The sequence below is a fragment of the Ammospiza caudacuta genome, chromosome 4, assembly GCF_027887145.1.
Source record: "Ammospiza caudacuta isolate bAmmCau1 chromosome 4, bAmmCau1.pri, whole genome shotgun sequence".
Lineage (NCBI taxonomy): Eukaryota > Metazoa > Chordata > Aves > Passeriformes > Passerellidae > Ammospiza > Ammospiza caudacuta.
In genome coordinates, this window is record NC_080596.1 from 29,070,815 (window position 1) to 29,084,755 (window position 13,941).

General features: G+C 37.3%; 1 protein-coding gene across 1 annotated transcript in view; it reads left to right on the forward strand.

Annotated features, from left to right (window-relative positions):
• BLTP1 (bridge-like lipid transfer protein family member 1) overlaps positions 1-13,941 on the forward strand; it is a 93,532-nt gene that overhangs the window by 24,751 nt on the left and 54,840 nt on the right. The window contains exons 9-20 of the mRNA XM_058802955.1: positions 1,286-1,365; positions 1,757-1,907; positions 3,436-3,592; positions 4,367-4,445; positions 4,731-4,822; positions 5,668-5,785; positions 6,548-6,703; positions 7,111-7,208; positions 8,135-8,313; positions 8,472-8,578; positions 10,608-10,816; positions 13,174-13,401. Coding sequence (XP_058658938.1) covers positions 1,286-1,365; positions 1,757-1,907; positions 3,436-3,592; positions 4,367-4,445; positions 4,731-4,822; positions 5,668-5,785; positions 6,548-6,703; positions 7,111-7,208; positions 8,135-8,313; positions 8,472-8,578; positions 10,608-10,816; positions 13,174-13,401 — 1,654 coding nt within the window. The remainder of the gene's footprint in view (positions 1-1,285; positions 1,366-1,756; positions 1,908-3,435; positions 3,593-4,366; positions 4,446-4,730; positions 4,823-5,667; positions 5,786-6,547; positions 6,704-7,110; positions 7,209-8,134; positions 8,314-8,471; positions 8,579-10,607; positions 10,817-13,173; positions 13,402-13,941) is intronic.

A 13,941-nucleotide genomic window follows, 5' to 3' on the forward strand; every position in this document is an offset into this window, starting at 1 on the left:
AATTTACTGGGCAAATTCAAAAAATTGCCCAATTCACTGGAAATGGAGAATATTTGACTCTGTGGAGCCTGCCCTCTTACACTGCTTTGGCTAAAATTTAAGCTGGGTGTTTTAACTTACAGAAATTCCTGCAGCCAGTGTATGTATAAAAAACAGCCAAGTGGCTTGATAAATTTGTGGCAGACTGAGGAATCAATCCAAACAGCAACATTTCACTTTGGAAACTGACATTCTGTGTTACAAACATCCATCTCAACACTTCTAATGCTCTTTGCAAATAAGTCCTCTGAAATTGAAGAAAAGAAAAGAAAAATGGTGCTGGGGAAAGCAAGTCAAAGTAGAAGAAGTTTGGAGGCAGCAAGCTTCAAGTTCAGGATAGATATTAGGGAATACTTTAAAATTGCAATTATCTCATTTTAATTTTTTGCCAATATCTAGTTTGTGTTCAAGTATGATCATTTGGTGCTGTTACTCAAAATAAGCTTAGTTTCAAGGTTCCTACTCTGTTGCTTTTGAAGCATTTGTGGCAGTATGTGATTTCTGCATCTGCTGTTTTCCATGTTTTCCAAGGTTTCCTGCCTTTGAAAATGAGCTGTGGTAATATGGGCTCTAACAGGTCATTCTCTTACACAGTCATAGGAGTTGTCTTTTTTTGTCAAGAAATGACAGTTTACGAAAGTGGCTGAGAAACTTCAGTAGTGTCTTCTGCAGTCAAACCAGAATAATTAATATGTAAATTAATGTGGGAAAGGGATTGTAATAAACCAATGTGGTAGTGTTAGAGAAACATTTCACCTCTTAGATTTATCATTTAGATCCTTTTATATCGAGGGAAGTGTTATTGAGGCAGAGTAGCTTTTTTCTTTTTTCTTTCATTAACTGATGGTCTAATTACTGAAAGTCCTGTTCCTTTGGTGTAGAGGGCTATTTTAGTGAGAAAACAATTAGCAGGTGAAAGAACAATATAGGACAAGGAGAAAGGAACTCTTGCCTGGAAGAAACACTGAAAGTAAAACTTCAGTAGTTACTTGTGGTTTAGGATATCTGAGAAATGCCTTTGTGGGGAAGAACCTGGTGTCTTCATGCTTGAGTTGACTAAACTTTTAAGTTATTTAATGTAATGGTTATAATAGTAATAACATTATGATCAAGGGTTTGGTTTTTTCTCAAATCATTATGCAAATCCATTATGCTTAATATGTTGCATTTAAAATCATTTGAGTTCATGAAGATCAGTCTTGGCATGTGGATTTTTAGTCTTCATCTTTTCACTCTTTCCTTGCAGACCCCCAAGGCTGATGGGTGAAGGTTTTGTTGTAATGCAGTCCAATGATGTTGATATCTATTACTATATGGATGAACCAGGTACAAGCTGTTAAATACAAAGATAGTTTATTTTTTTGAAGGTGAAAAATCTATATGCTGAGAGCTAATGCAATGTTTTGGAGCAATAGAAGTATCATAAGTATGCTTTTGTTCTGACTGCCCTTGAAGTATTCCCTGAGCCTTGAGCAAAGACAGCACGTTTGGTAATGGTATGTACAGGTGTAGGATAGGTGGCAATTTTGGGTCATTTTTGGCTGTATTTCTTAGCCTTCCCCTGGAAGTCTGCATTGAATTGTCTTGATATTTACATATTGTAGTGCTCTCAAATAAAACTGACATGAGGACACTTTAATTGTTTTGTGCTTAAGAAAACATTTATAATTTGAAGCAGCTTCCTTTAATAATGTGTTTAATATTTTATGTAATGCAGGCCTTGTACCAGAGGAGACAGAGGAGAGTAATGATGGAGAAGCCAGCAATGAAGACAGCAAATTACAGGACCTGCCACCATGCTGGGGTTTGGACATTGTGTGTGGGAAAGGGACAGACTTCAACTATGGACCTTGGGCTGATAGGCAGAGGTATGACCATGATTTACAGCTCTCATCTTAATATCCAGTATTACTGAGAAAGCTTGCTCAAGTTTCCATTGTGTGATTGCTCAGAATTTGTGTGTTTTAGGGTAACCAAGTCTGAAAGAAGAGTCCTGCCACAATGGTTTAAGATGAGTAAATTCATTGGTGTTTATGTTGTTGGCCTTCCAAAGTTAGGATTACTCTCATTATTGAATTAACAGATTATGTTCCCTTCTTGGAAGCAAAGTATTTTTAATGTTTATTGAGTAAAAGGTTTAACTTGTTAACTGGTGATCTTTAGATTTATCAAGCTCCTGTTAGCTAAGATGGGAATAAAGTGCATATTGATGAGGAAATCTTAGGGAAGCAGAAATCTGGCTATGAAAATAATGAGGGAGGAATAATCTATCCTTGCTTAGCATATCAGCTGCTTAATGTTATCTCCAAAGTATTTATTATCTAGCTATTTTAATACAAAATATTAGCCTAGAGTTCTATTGTTCTTCACTTGGCCCTGGATGCTTTGCGCATGAGCATTTCTGGTGAGGACAATAGGATTGTTTAGAGAGTGAAGGACTATTAAACAAAAGTGACATAATCAGTGCTTTCCCTCTTTTCCCCTGTTAATTACAGGCTGGTACTTGGCCTCCACTAATTCTCCTGTGAAACTGTTATGATTTCCTGTCTCAGGAGTGTGAGGATGGCAGCCCAAAGAGTAGTCATTAGATATGACAGTGCATTTTAGAGAAAATGTCGCTTTCTAGAACCTTTTGCTAGAAATATGAGGTCAGTGAATCATTAATGATACTTTTAATACTCCAAAGAAAGCTTGCTCTATAATGGAATGCTTTTTATAATCTTAACTGGCTCAGTAGAAAGCAGTTTAGTGCAGAGTGCATAGAGTTCCTAGATACACACTAGGAACACTCTTGCATCTTGCTGTGGATGGATCCTGGAAGTTTGGGAGCTCTTAAGCTGCTACAACAGCCAGGTGCTGGGTGCAGGAAGAAATTCCACTCCATTAAGACCTAGGTAAGACCTCTGCTGTCTGTGCTTTGTCACTCTGCCCTTCCTGTCAAGTATTTCATGGCACATTCAGCTAAAAATCTGTAGAAATGTGGCTTCCATTCTGAGGTCTAAAGTTTTGTGCTTTCTTTATTTCTGGGCTTACATCAACTATTTATGCACAAACTGAAGAGTAAATAAGATGATTTGCTGCTATGCTTTTGTAACAGATTTTATAAACCAAGGATTAGGGAAAAAAAGAAAACATGTTTGTTTTACTTCTGAATTAACTTGCAGACAAAAACCATAAATTTTAACTTTTTGCCATTGACACTTTTGGAGATTGCAATAATGAGTTGGAAGGCTGCTATGATGAAGATATTCAACATTCTTCCTTATCACATCCACTGGTTGTCCAAAGACTGAGCTAAGAGGAAGATAGTTAAATGAACCAAGTAGATGCACAAGTACACATATGTATTTCCTCTGAGAGCAAAAAAAAAAGTCTTTTTTTCTGTTTCTGCACTAGGGATTGCCTGTGGAAGTTTTTCTTCCCACCAGACTACCAGGTTATGAAAGTCACAGAAATTGCTCAGCCTGGGAAATCAAGACAGATCCTTGCTTTTGAGCTGAGAATGAATATCATTGCAGATGCCACCATTGATTTGCTTTTCACCAAGAACAGGGTAAATAGTGTAACTTTATCAAGAAATTAACTTTGTCTGCTGTGGTTGCACTGTGTTTTTTGGTTGTGCACAGTTTTACTTGTCTCAGGTGTTTATTACAGAGCTATGGTTTTAAAAGCTGGGTGATTTTTATCTTTTTTATAATTATGAGCAAACCTTTCAAATAGAAATGTATTATTAGAGGCATTATTTTAAGTTTGTTTTAAGCTTTAAAGGTACATCTTAAACCATGCCAGCTCCTGCAGTCTTGGGGCTTTATGTCCTGTGCAGTCTTAAATTCTAATGAAGCTCACCATGATAGATTAAAAAAATCAATTTCTTCTGATACTTCTGAATGAGGAGAACGTTGGAGGAACAGAACTAGTATGTGTAGGAGTTGGGATTTTTCTTCTTGTTCCTACTTTTCCACATGGGGTACAGCATCACTTTGTTTACCCCTGTTGTGTTCTTTGTGGGGGGACTGAAAGGGTTAGAATTGCAGTGTCAGACATGAACATTAGACTAATGTACATGTCTGACACTACAATTCTTGGAGTATTTTATGTTGTTTCTCTAACTGGGCTTCAGTTAGCGTTTATGAAACCTAAAAAAAGTATTTTATTATTGTTAAACCTAAAAACAGTAGATTATGTTGTACCAATATGTATTGATAATTCCTTAGTGGTTTTTCTGAAGGCAACGAGGACTTTAATCACCAGGTGTGGATAATGGTAGCCAGAGGCATAAATAAACCTAGAAATCACACTTGGACTGTTTTGCTTTCTTGCGATGCAGGAAACGAACGCTGTACATGTGAACGTTGGTGCAGGATCCTATTTGGAAATAAATATTCCCATGACAGTGGGTGAAAATGGTGAGTAAAGGCTAAGCTAGATTTGTTTTTCACTGTGTTTCCTGAACAGTTATCTTAATTCCTGTGTGTGCCAATGTCTTTTAGTGTTTTTCCTTTGTAATTTTGAGATGTGTATTCCTAAGGAAAGGAACAAAAAAACTTCCCTGTACAATTCACTGCAAGATGTTAAAGCAAATATCCCTCAGGGTGCTTCTTGGTAGTGGACTCCTGAAATCATTGCTAAAAATTGATTAAATATTGATCTAACTCTTGTGTCTAAATGATAATTTGATTTTTGTTTGCCAGGCTATTCACCTACAATTAAAGGGCAGCTCCTCCACGTGGATGCCACCAGCAGCATGCAGTACAGGACTCTCTTGGAAGCAGAAATGCTGGCTGTAAGTGTGCATTAATAAGCACAAAGCTTCAGTCTCTAGGGGATTTTTAATAAAGAACATATTTGCTTTTCTGTGGAGCAGTCTTTACTTAATGCAGGAAAATGCCTTTTTAAATGTGTTTTGCAGGACCTAAATATATAAGGAATTTATATGTACTAAACAATTGTGTATGTGTGTTACCTTTAGTGACTTAAAAAGCACTACCTTGGTGTATAAATTACCTATTTACAAATGTTGCCTCATTTACTGTGTAGCCATGTGTCCATACAGTCTTGGCCTTAATTCATGATTATGCTCACTAGCTCTGCAGGAGGATGTGTGTGCACAAGTACTTAAAAGCAGTCAAGTATGCTTGAACTACTTGAGACATATTTCATACTCCATTGCTCCTTTGTTTGCCTAATATTTCACTTCAGTGTTGTAGTTGTGTAGATTACCCTTCCTGTTAGCTTTTAAGCTATCTTATTGAAGTGATAGTTTTATGAATATGAACACTGTATCAGTGGTTGAAAAACAGTCTTTCTGGTGCATTTTCTTTTTGTTGTAGTGTGAAATGCTCTTGATGAAAACCTTGCATTTCAAATTGCTTTGTACATCTACAGCAGCAGATGTATCTGAAACTCATCTCTACCTTTCCAAATAAATGAATACACTAATGCTTGACCTTCAAACACAGAAGGAGGGACAGAGATTAAATTATTAAGGAACTGGAAGTACCTTCTGTTCATCCCAGCAGGAAAACAGTTTTAATTATTCAGCGGGGTACATGTGTGAACACTGCTGAGACAGGGTCAGCTATTGTCATCTTTGCAGGTAATCCTGATGCTTTCATTTCTTGCCCACAGTTCCACATCAATGCCAGCTATCCCCGGATATGGAACATGCCGCAGACGTGGCAGTGTGAGCTGGAGGTCTATAAAGCAACCTATCATTTCATCTTTGCTCAGAAGAGCTTCTTTACAGGTAACCTCTTTGCTAAATAGGTTACATGTCAAATATTCTTTCTTTGGGATTTGTTTTCAAATTTTGCTGAGTTGTGCAAGGTCAGGTTCTCTTATTTCATGTTTTTAAGGTAACAAATAGTTTCTGAGGACAAAATTCCTGATGGCTATAGAATGTCAAACTGCATGGTATTCTTACATTTGAGTAGAAGCGCAAATAATTTAATTTTCTAAATAAATGTCTAAATAGATTTGTTTTGCAGTTAAGTGATCCTACATTTATTTCTTACTAGAACTCTTACCACAGCTACTGATTTGCTTAATTTGTCACCCATGATGTTGATTTCTGCTGGTATCTCTCTTTGCTTGGCTCATTTTCAACTACTTGGGCTTTGGATTGTGTCCCTATGGCTGACAGATGATGAGGAAAAGTCATTTGCTCCTCAGGCTTCTGGCTGTGAGGAGGAAGGCAATGCAAGGTGGAACAGCACCACCCAACTGTTGCTGGGAGCTCCAGCTGCAGCAATGGAAAGAATAGAGCCCCATCACTGTGGTGTTAATTTGCCCTGCTGGGAGGAAGGTTTAATTTGTGCAGGCTTGGTGCCATGCTAATGAAGTTATCCCCTGAGTGAGGCCAGAGCCACTGTCTGGGTAGTGCCACAGTGCCCAGTGTAACCTGCTGCTGTGCTCAGGGCAAAAATCAGCTTTTCCAACACCAAATGCTAAGGAATCACTCATCTCTGCTGGCCACTAACCCACCTTTTATTGCTTGCTGTGGGTCTAGATCTGATCCAAGACTGGTCCAGTGACAGCGCACCTGATATTTTTTCATTTGTTCCATATATGTGGAACTTCAAAGTCATGTTCCATCAGTTTGAAATGATCTGGGCAGCAAATCAGCACAACTGGATTGACTGTTCCACCAAACAACAGGAGAATGGTGAGATCACTTATTTTGTATTTGGAAGAAGTAGCATATATAACAAAAATTCATCAACAAAATACACTGTATACAAATGTATGAAGAGATAAAGTACTAGAATTACACCCAAAACCTGGTGGGTAAAAAAAGCATTGAGATATTATTGTAATTTTTATTGTTTTCCTGCAATATCCTTGTGCTAAGTACAATGTCTTTCTAGAAGCAACAAGATGTGGGTAATAAATACTTTCAGAATAATTGATTACAGTAATTAATGACTCCAAGTACAGTGTAGTTAAATGGTAATATTCTGTCATGAGTTCTTAAATATATTTTAATTATTAAGACCTTATGTTTGATATTTTGTCTAAGAATAAAAGAGAGTAATTCTGACAAATTTGTTTGGTTTTCCTTTTCCCTCCCAGTTTATCTGGCAGCTTGTGGAGAAACCCTGAACATTGTTTTTTCTCTGCCTTTCACTGACTTTGTTCCAACCACATGCAATACTAGATTCTCCTTAAGGGTAAGGACATCTTGTAATTGTGAGACTCTTTCCTGAAATAAAAATAGTCTTTTTCACTTTCAGTTCATAGAATTTTTCTTGAAGCAACCCAGAGGTAAATGCTTTCGGTTTGCTTGTGTGAAGCATTTAATCATAGGCTGTTGTACTTTATATATACATATATGCACAAAAATGAAAATATTTCTGGAAAATACCAACATGCATACACTTCATACATGCATAAATATACACATTTAGTATGCATATTTATTATATGTAGTTACATTGTGTGTCTGTATGTGGTTTATCACCTGGAATTCTGTTCCCCTTCATTTATGAAATATGGAAATGTAATGTGTGTTCAAAGATAGAATCAAATACTGTACTGGCTACCCCCAAACCATTTTGAAAAGCCATGTTCCAGATTTTTAAGAGGTGCTGTAGCATAAATAATGATCACCAAGTGTTTTTCACAGATGCAGATCATTCTTTGAATTACTGTACTTTTTGTCTTCCTTAAAACAGAACTGTCTACTGCTGCTAAAAATAAGAAACTAGTTGATGGTGATGTTGCTAATTTGGTATAATTTGTTAGCAAAGAAATCAATGTTTTATAGGTTTCGTTCTTTTTCAAGTGTGATTTAGTTGAGATGTGGAGTAAGCTTGTTTTAGTAATTTAATTTCTGCAGTAGAAGAACAGGGATCATGAAAAGTTGTCCAGTGTTGTATAGATTGCTCTAATGATGTGGAAGTTATTGGAATTGTAAGCATTCAGAGCTGTAGAGCTCTTGAGACTGCGCTCAAACTTGCTGGGAAACAGATTTCTTGTCTAATGATGCCTTTATGTAAAATAAAGATGATGGCACACACGAACATGATGATAGCTTGAGCATTGTGCATAAGGTGAATGTAAATTAACTCTCCTGTTGCTGATGTTTGACTTTTAGGGAGAAGATGTTGATCTTCATTTGTATCTGCCTGATTGCCATCCTAGTAAATATTCCCTTTTTATGCTGGTAAAGGATTGTCAGCCCAATAAAATAAGTCCTGAGTCTTGTATGTCTGCAGAATGTCAAAGTGGTCAGAAAACAGGCAAACCCAAGTGGAGGAACATTACTCAGGAAGAGTGAGTTTTATTAAGATACCTATGTATATTTGTGTCTTCATGTTGACTTTTCTTACTTTTTTATTTTGTGTTTGATTCATGAACTTTTGAGGTTGCTTTAAAGATACTTAAAAGAAGTGTTGTGCTTGAAATAAAAGGATGCTGTTTCCTTTTGAAAGGGCTGGATGGGTTGAATGCTGGACAGTCCCAAGTGTTGTGTTCACAATTGACTACTCCTGGCACCCAATTTATCCTCAGAAGGCAGATGAGCAGTTGAAGCAATCCTGTAAGTGTCACTACCTTTTCCTTGTTAGCATTGCTGCATTTGGGAAGCTGCTGGGACTTTGGATCACACTGCTTCCATCTGCAGAGATGAACTTGGGACTGAAATGCTGTTCTATGTCTCAGGGGAATGTTTTGATCATTAGAATGCACTGGGATTGATTTAAAACCTGACAGGATTCCGTGCTGCTACATTTCAGTATGTGTCCCAGTTCCTTGTGTAAAAAAGAGGGTACTGTCTGCAGTTCACTTCTCCTTGTCCTTAACAAAGTGGATCTCTTAAATGGGTTGTTGCACAAGATAAAATATCACTTGGTATATTAAACATCAGGATATTAAATAGGAAGTACAATATTTTTGGCCATGCCATTGTTTTCTAAGTTTTTTTGACTTTAGAATGTTGTGATCTCATCTTATTATTCAAATTGTTTAAATTGATTGTATATGAGGTGTAATAATAGTGCCTTCCCTTTATGGATGTCAAACTGATTTCATTGTTCATGGTTCAAGTGTACCATCAGAAAGGAGTGTTAGACTGGTCAGTCTAATGTCTAAGAATTTATTTTAACTGTCTAAATATTTCTAGATAACAAATATTCTGTAAGTATGTGCTTGCAAAACAAAAATTTATAAACGCAGATTAAAGTAGGTTAATTTAAATGCAGAGGGAGGTATGCAGGAAGTTAGGGGTTACATAAAACTCTTTCAGGCTGAGATTCTAGAAGCAGAACTGATGGAGGAGAGATGTTGGAAGAATAATGAGGGCTAATTTGAAAGGGCCACAATCAGCAGGTGTTGAAGTCATGCTGGATGGCATTTTTAGGGTTTGAGTTCCAACAATTGACATCTAAAAGAACTCTAATTTGTGAGGATGAAGCAGAAAAGGTGAGATGGATTTTGCAGATGCTCATTAAGTGCTCTTGTGAGACTGTCAGCTTGTGTCAAATGTGCCTTCCTCACATTCTGAGAACATTTCCTCATAATTGTAGCAATTGAAACCTGCATTTTCAAGTTTGTACATACACAGGTAATTCATCTGCAGCTTCCTCCAGTGATTAGTTCAGCAGTCCACCTCGCTCCTACTCCGTGGTGCTGATGGAATCTGCTTGCACTAGCAACATCTGTATTTTATTTTGAGTCAGTCCATCAAACTCTGAGAAATATGTTGCATTACAAAAGATGTAGTTTCCATAAAAAGTGGTCATCTCTCTGCAGCATTTGGCTGATGCATAACTCATAAGATTGTGCAAGCACTGAGCAGGCACTGTAGGCAATAATGGGGAGTTCAGGCCTTGGAGGTTTCTGCCTGCAGGTGTCTGTAGTTCTGTATGTGCCAATTCTTCCCATTAAACTGGCACCTGAAATCTCCCTCCAGCTGGAGCATCAATTTTTGATGGTTTTCCCATGGAGTTCTCTACTCACCAGTAATCAATTCACATCCCCAAAATACTTCCAGTTACTCATTACATTGTCATTGCCTTTCCTCTCTTAAGACAGTTTTTGGGATCTCTTGTTCCTAATTCCAAGTACAAAGAAGGGGTAGGAAATAGGATTTGAATTTCCAAACTGTTTTGTGACTAGAGTAGTTCAGTTGTTGGAGACAAAATTTTGGCCTACAGAGCTACTAGTTCAGAACAGATTTTTAGTACAACTTTGCGCTTTGCTTGTTTATTCTCTGTTGTTTATCCTGTAGTAGCTGTGTGGTTGTGGGAAATCTGCTTTGCTGAAATGAAAGCATGTTTCTGTTTAACTTCAAAAGCAAGCTAAACATACCGAATACTCTTTTTTCAGAACTTCAGGGATTGTTTTCTCTTGCATAATTAACATTGACTAAAATATTCTCTATTTTCTTGTCTTCCCATAGTTACTAAAGATGAAAAACTATATCTGTAACATAGACATCCTAATGTAATTATACAATTTAGGTGCTGCAAGTTGTGTGTTTAATACGCATTCCTGTTGGCTGAACTTGGTCTAACAGAAACCTACACTGTAATCAAAAATCTATTTTCTATTCTTCTTTTGCTTCCAAGTGTCAGAAATGGAGGAAACCATGTTGTCTGTGCTGAGGCCATCCCAGAAAACCAGCGACAGCGTGATCTCCTCTCCCACAGCTTCCAGCCGCCTTCCCCTCGACCCCTCGGAGCTGCCCCCAGATAAACTGCACGTGGAGCTGGAGCTCTCCCCAGATTCCCAGATAACCCTCTATGGACCCTTGCTCAAAGCCTTTCTCTCCGTAAAGGTAGGCAGAGCAGCACAACTCGCAAAATTTATGCGTGGCCACTTGTAGGAAGGGGAAATAATGAGTGTTAAAATGGCAAATTCAATTTCGGAAGGATATGTGAATTTGGATGAACGCTTCTGGTAGGCTCTAGTTTAGAATTGCTCTGGTGATCTGGTATGAATCACCAGATGAATTTTGTTGTCACAGATTTGTGAGATGATTTCTTACATACATATATATACACACACACAGACACCCATATCAGCATAATTTTTCCTTCAACAAATACTGCGTGTTCTGAACATGTGCAAAAAATTTCTTCTTTCAATTTTCTACTAGTAAAATAAAAAAAGAATCCATGACTATGACTAGAGCTTATCTAAACTCCAGTTTTTATGCAGACTTATACCAGAAGCCATGTTTTTGGTGCATTTTAAGTTCTGCAGTGTGTTGTTGTTTTTCTTAGCTAGATTCCATGACATTTCTGGAGTTAGGATCATGGAAGGGACTGGGGAATAAGCTTAATTTAAAAAGCTTCTTCAGTAAATATTTGAAGAGGATTATGCGTCCTTTTCTTGATATTCATCTATTATGCTTTAGAATGTGTTTGTTTTTTTTTGCTGTCTTCTCTTCCATGACTTTTTTTTTTTTTTTAGGCTGTCTAAGTTTAATTCCTTGCCATCTCCATCACCCTCCCTTGTAGTGACAAAAGCCAAGGCAGTTGAATGTGTCAATTCTGTTTAACAGCAAAATGCTTGGGGTTTGGTTGATTTTTGTGGTTGGTTTTTGTATGTGTGGTTTTGGGGTTTCTTTTTTTGGTGGGTTTTTGCTGGTTTTTCTCTGAAAATGTGTTTCAGCATATGCAGATCTAGGTTAAAGTAATGCTTCTGGAGGCTGGCATTTTGGAGCAGAGGTTGAGGAATTTTCTGAGACAGGTCATCAATATAAGGACTCACTGGAACAGTAATTTTCATTAATTTCTATAAACATAGCATATAAGCAAGGAATAGCAGAAAATATTCTTTTGTAGAGTATAGGACTTGCAAATATGCTCATTATTTTTTCATGTTGTCGATAAAATAAATAGGATTAAAATTAGGCCAGTACTGCATCTTGAAGATTTGATTTCTCCTGGTACAGAGCAAATGAAGCCATGTTTGAATTGTTTATTGAACCTTCTTTTTGAAGCCCATAAATTCGTGGGGGATTCTGGCTTTTCAAGCAAAGCAGCACCATTTCAGTGCTTTTTGCCTCTGGAGATAAATGCAAACAGTGCTCCATTGGATCCCTGGTTCTGTAATGATTTCATTTTTAGGTGCAGATTTCTCATGTGAAATTTGGCTTTCCTATTCTAATTCTCAAGAGAAATTGTGGATTAATAGCTTGTTTATGAACATGTGCATTTATTGCTCCTTTTAGCATTTTTGTGACTCTGTTTAGATCTTTTAGTCCAGCTGTGCTGGGATCATCTCTTGAAAGATTTCTAGGGTTTTTTTTTAATATTTGTTTTCCTGACTTGTGGTTGTTTTCAGTTTGTTTACATTGATCTTTATTTAATACATGGTGTATAGATCTCTGCACACACATTGTCCATGCTGCTTTGTTAAGCCTTCTAATCTTGGGAGGTAGTTTTTTGGTGTAGCACACCCTGCTAAGGCTGTACTGTCTGGAAAGGAATGATTCACAGCAGGAGTTGTCAGGAGTGAGTTACCGGAGCACCTACCACCCTCTGCTGGGTCTGCCTTATTAAAAATCACTGCAAGAAAATTCTTCTTGAGTGTTTAGCTTTTCTTTAAGGGAGAAGATGTGATAGATTGCCAGAAACTTGATGGATTCTCTGTTTCCCAGTAGAACTTGGCAGTGTTACTTTGGCCTTAGATAATTGAAGAGGATTTGCTTGGATACAAGGTGGCTTTTAGACCCAAGCAAGCAATGTTTATGACATAATATTTTAGAAGCATGGTTAAGACTTCTAAGCCTGCTGAAAAAAAGGGTCAGAAAGTTGGAGGAGGGTGACTTCCTGCAGGATGTGTTTTATGTTCTTACTCTGTTATGTATCTTTGACACTTTTAAACAGATTTTGTGCTTTTAGTTATAATATTTCAGTTACTTGTGTTGAATGTTCTCTCAAATACCACTACTGTGAGAACTACTGAGCTGCCATCATTTTCTGCAAAGCACAATGCCTAAATTTGCACATTTAAGCTATCCAGTTTTCATAAAATACAAGTATCTATGTTCCTTTAGCTGTAGGCTATAGCTATGCCACTTATTTTAGGGAGGATTAAAACCAGAAGATTTGTTTTGTATTTCAATTCATTGCCTGCATGTTTTTCGTTTGTTTTCCATGTGATCACAACAATACTTTTTCCTAGGAAAATTATTTTGGGGAAGATGACATGTACACTGACTTTGAAGAGGTCATTTCAAGCCCTGTTTTGTCCCTGTCAACATCCTCAAGCTCTGGCTGGACAGCTGTAGGAGTGGAAAATGACAGGAGAGAAAATGAAATTTCAGTCAGGCCCGTTCACCCTCTTACTTTACGCCCATGGGATATCACTGTGCTTGTTAATTTGTACAAAGTGCATGGGAGACTGCCAGTGGTAAGTACTTTATAATAATAAAAGCATTTGCTTCTTGTAATTTTTTTTTTTTTGTTTCATAATCTGGAGCCACATTTAACTGCCTGGAACATTGAGTTGCTGTGGTGCTTACCAAAATGTAAGCATACATACCAAAATGTGTAGATACTCTCTGCTGAAACTGTGGCTATCTAAAAAACTTTGAGACAGGATTTATTTTGCTTATCTGGGAGGCAGAACTGGATAATTTTCTAATATGTTTGTTATTCCCAGAACTTGATTTGTGTGCTATTTTTGATAGACCATTACAATTTCTCTGCTGATTAGCCAATTTGTCTTATAATGGTGCAGTCTGCTCTATGCTCCTGACTTCTGAGGGAACCCCAGAATAAAAAGGCCAGATAGAACATTGGGTTCACCCAAATCTTTTTGAATTACTGTTGATGTGATTTTCAATAGGTTTTTGAAGTTGCACAGGCTTCTTCTTGAGTGTCCACTGAGGGGAAAATCAGCATACTCATACTTCCTACTCACAGGTTTGCAGCTGATAGTAAAGTTTCA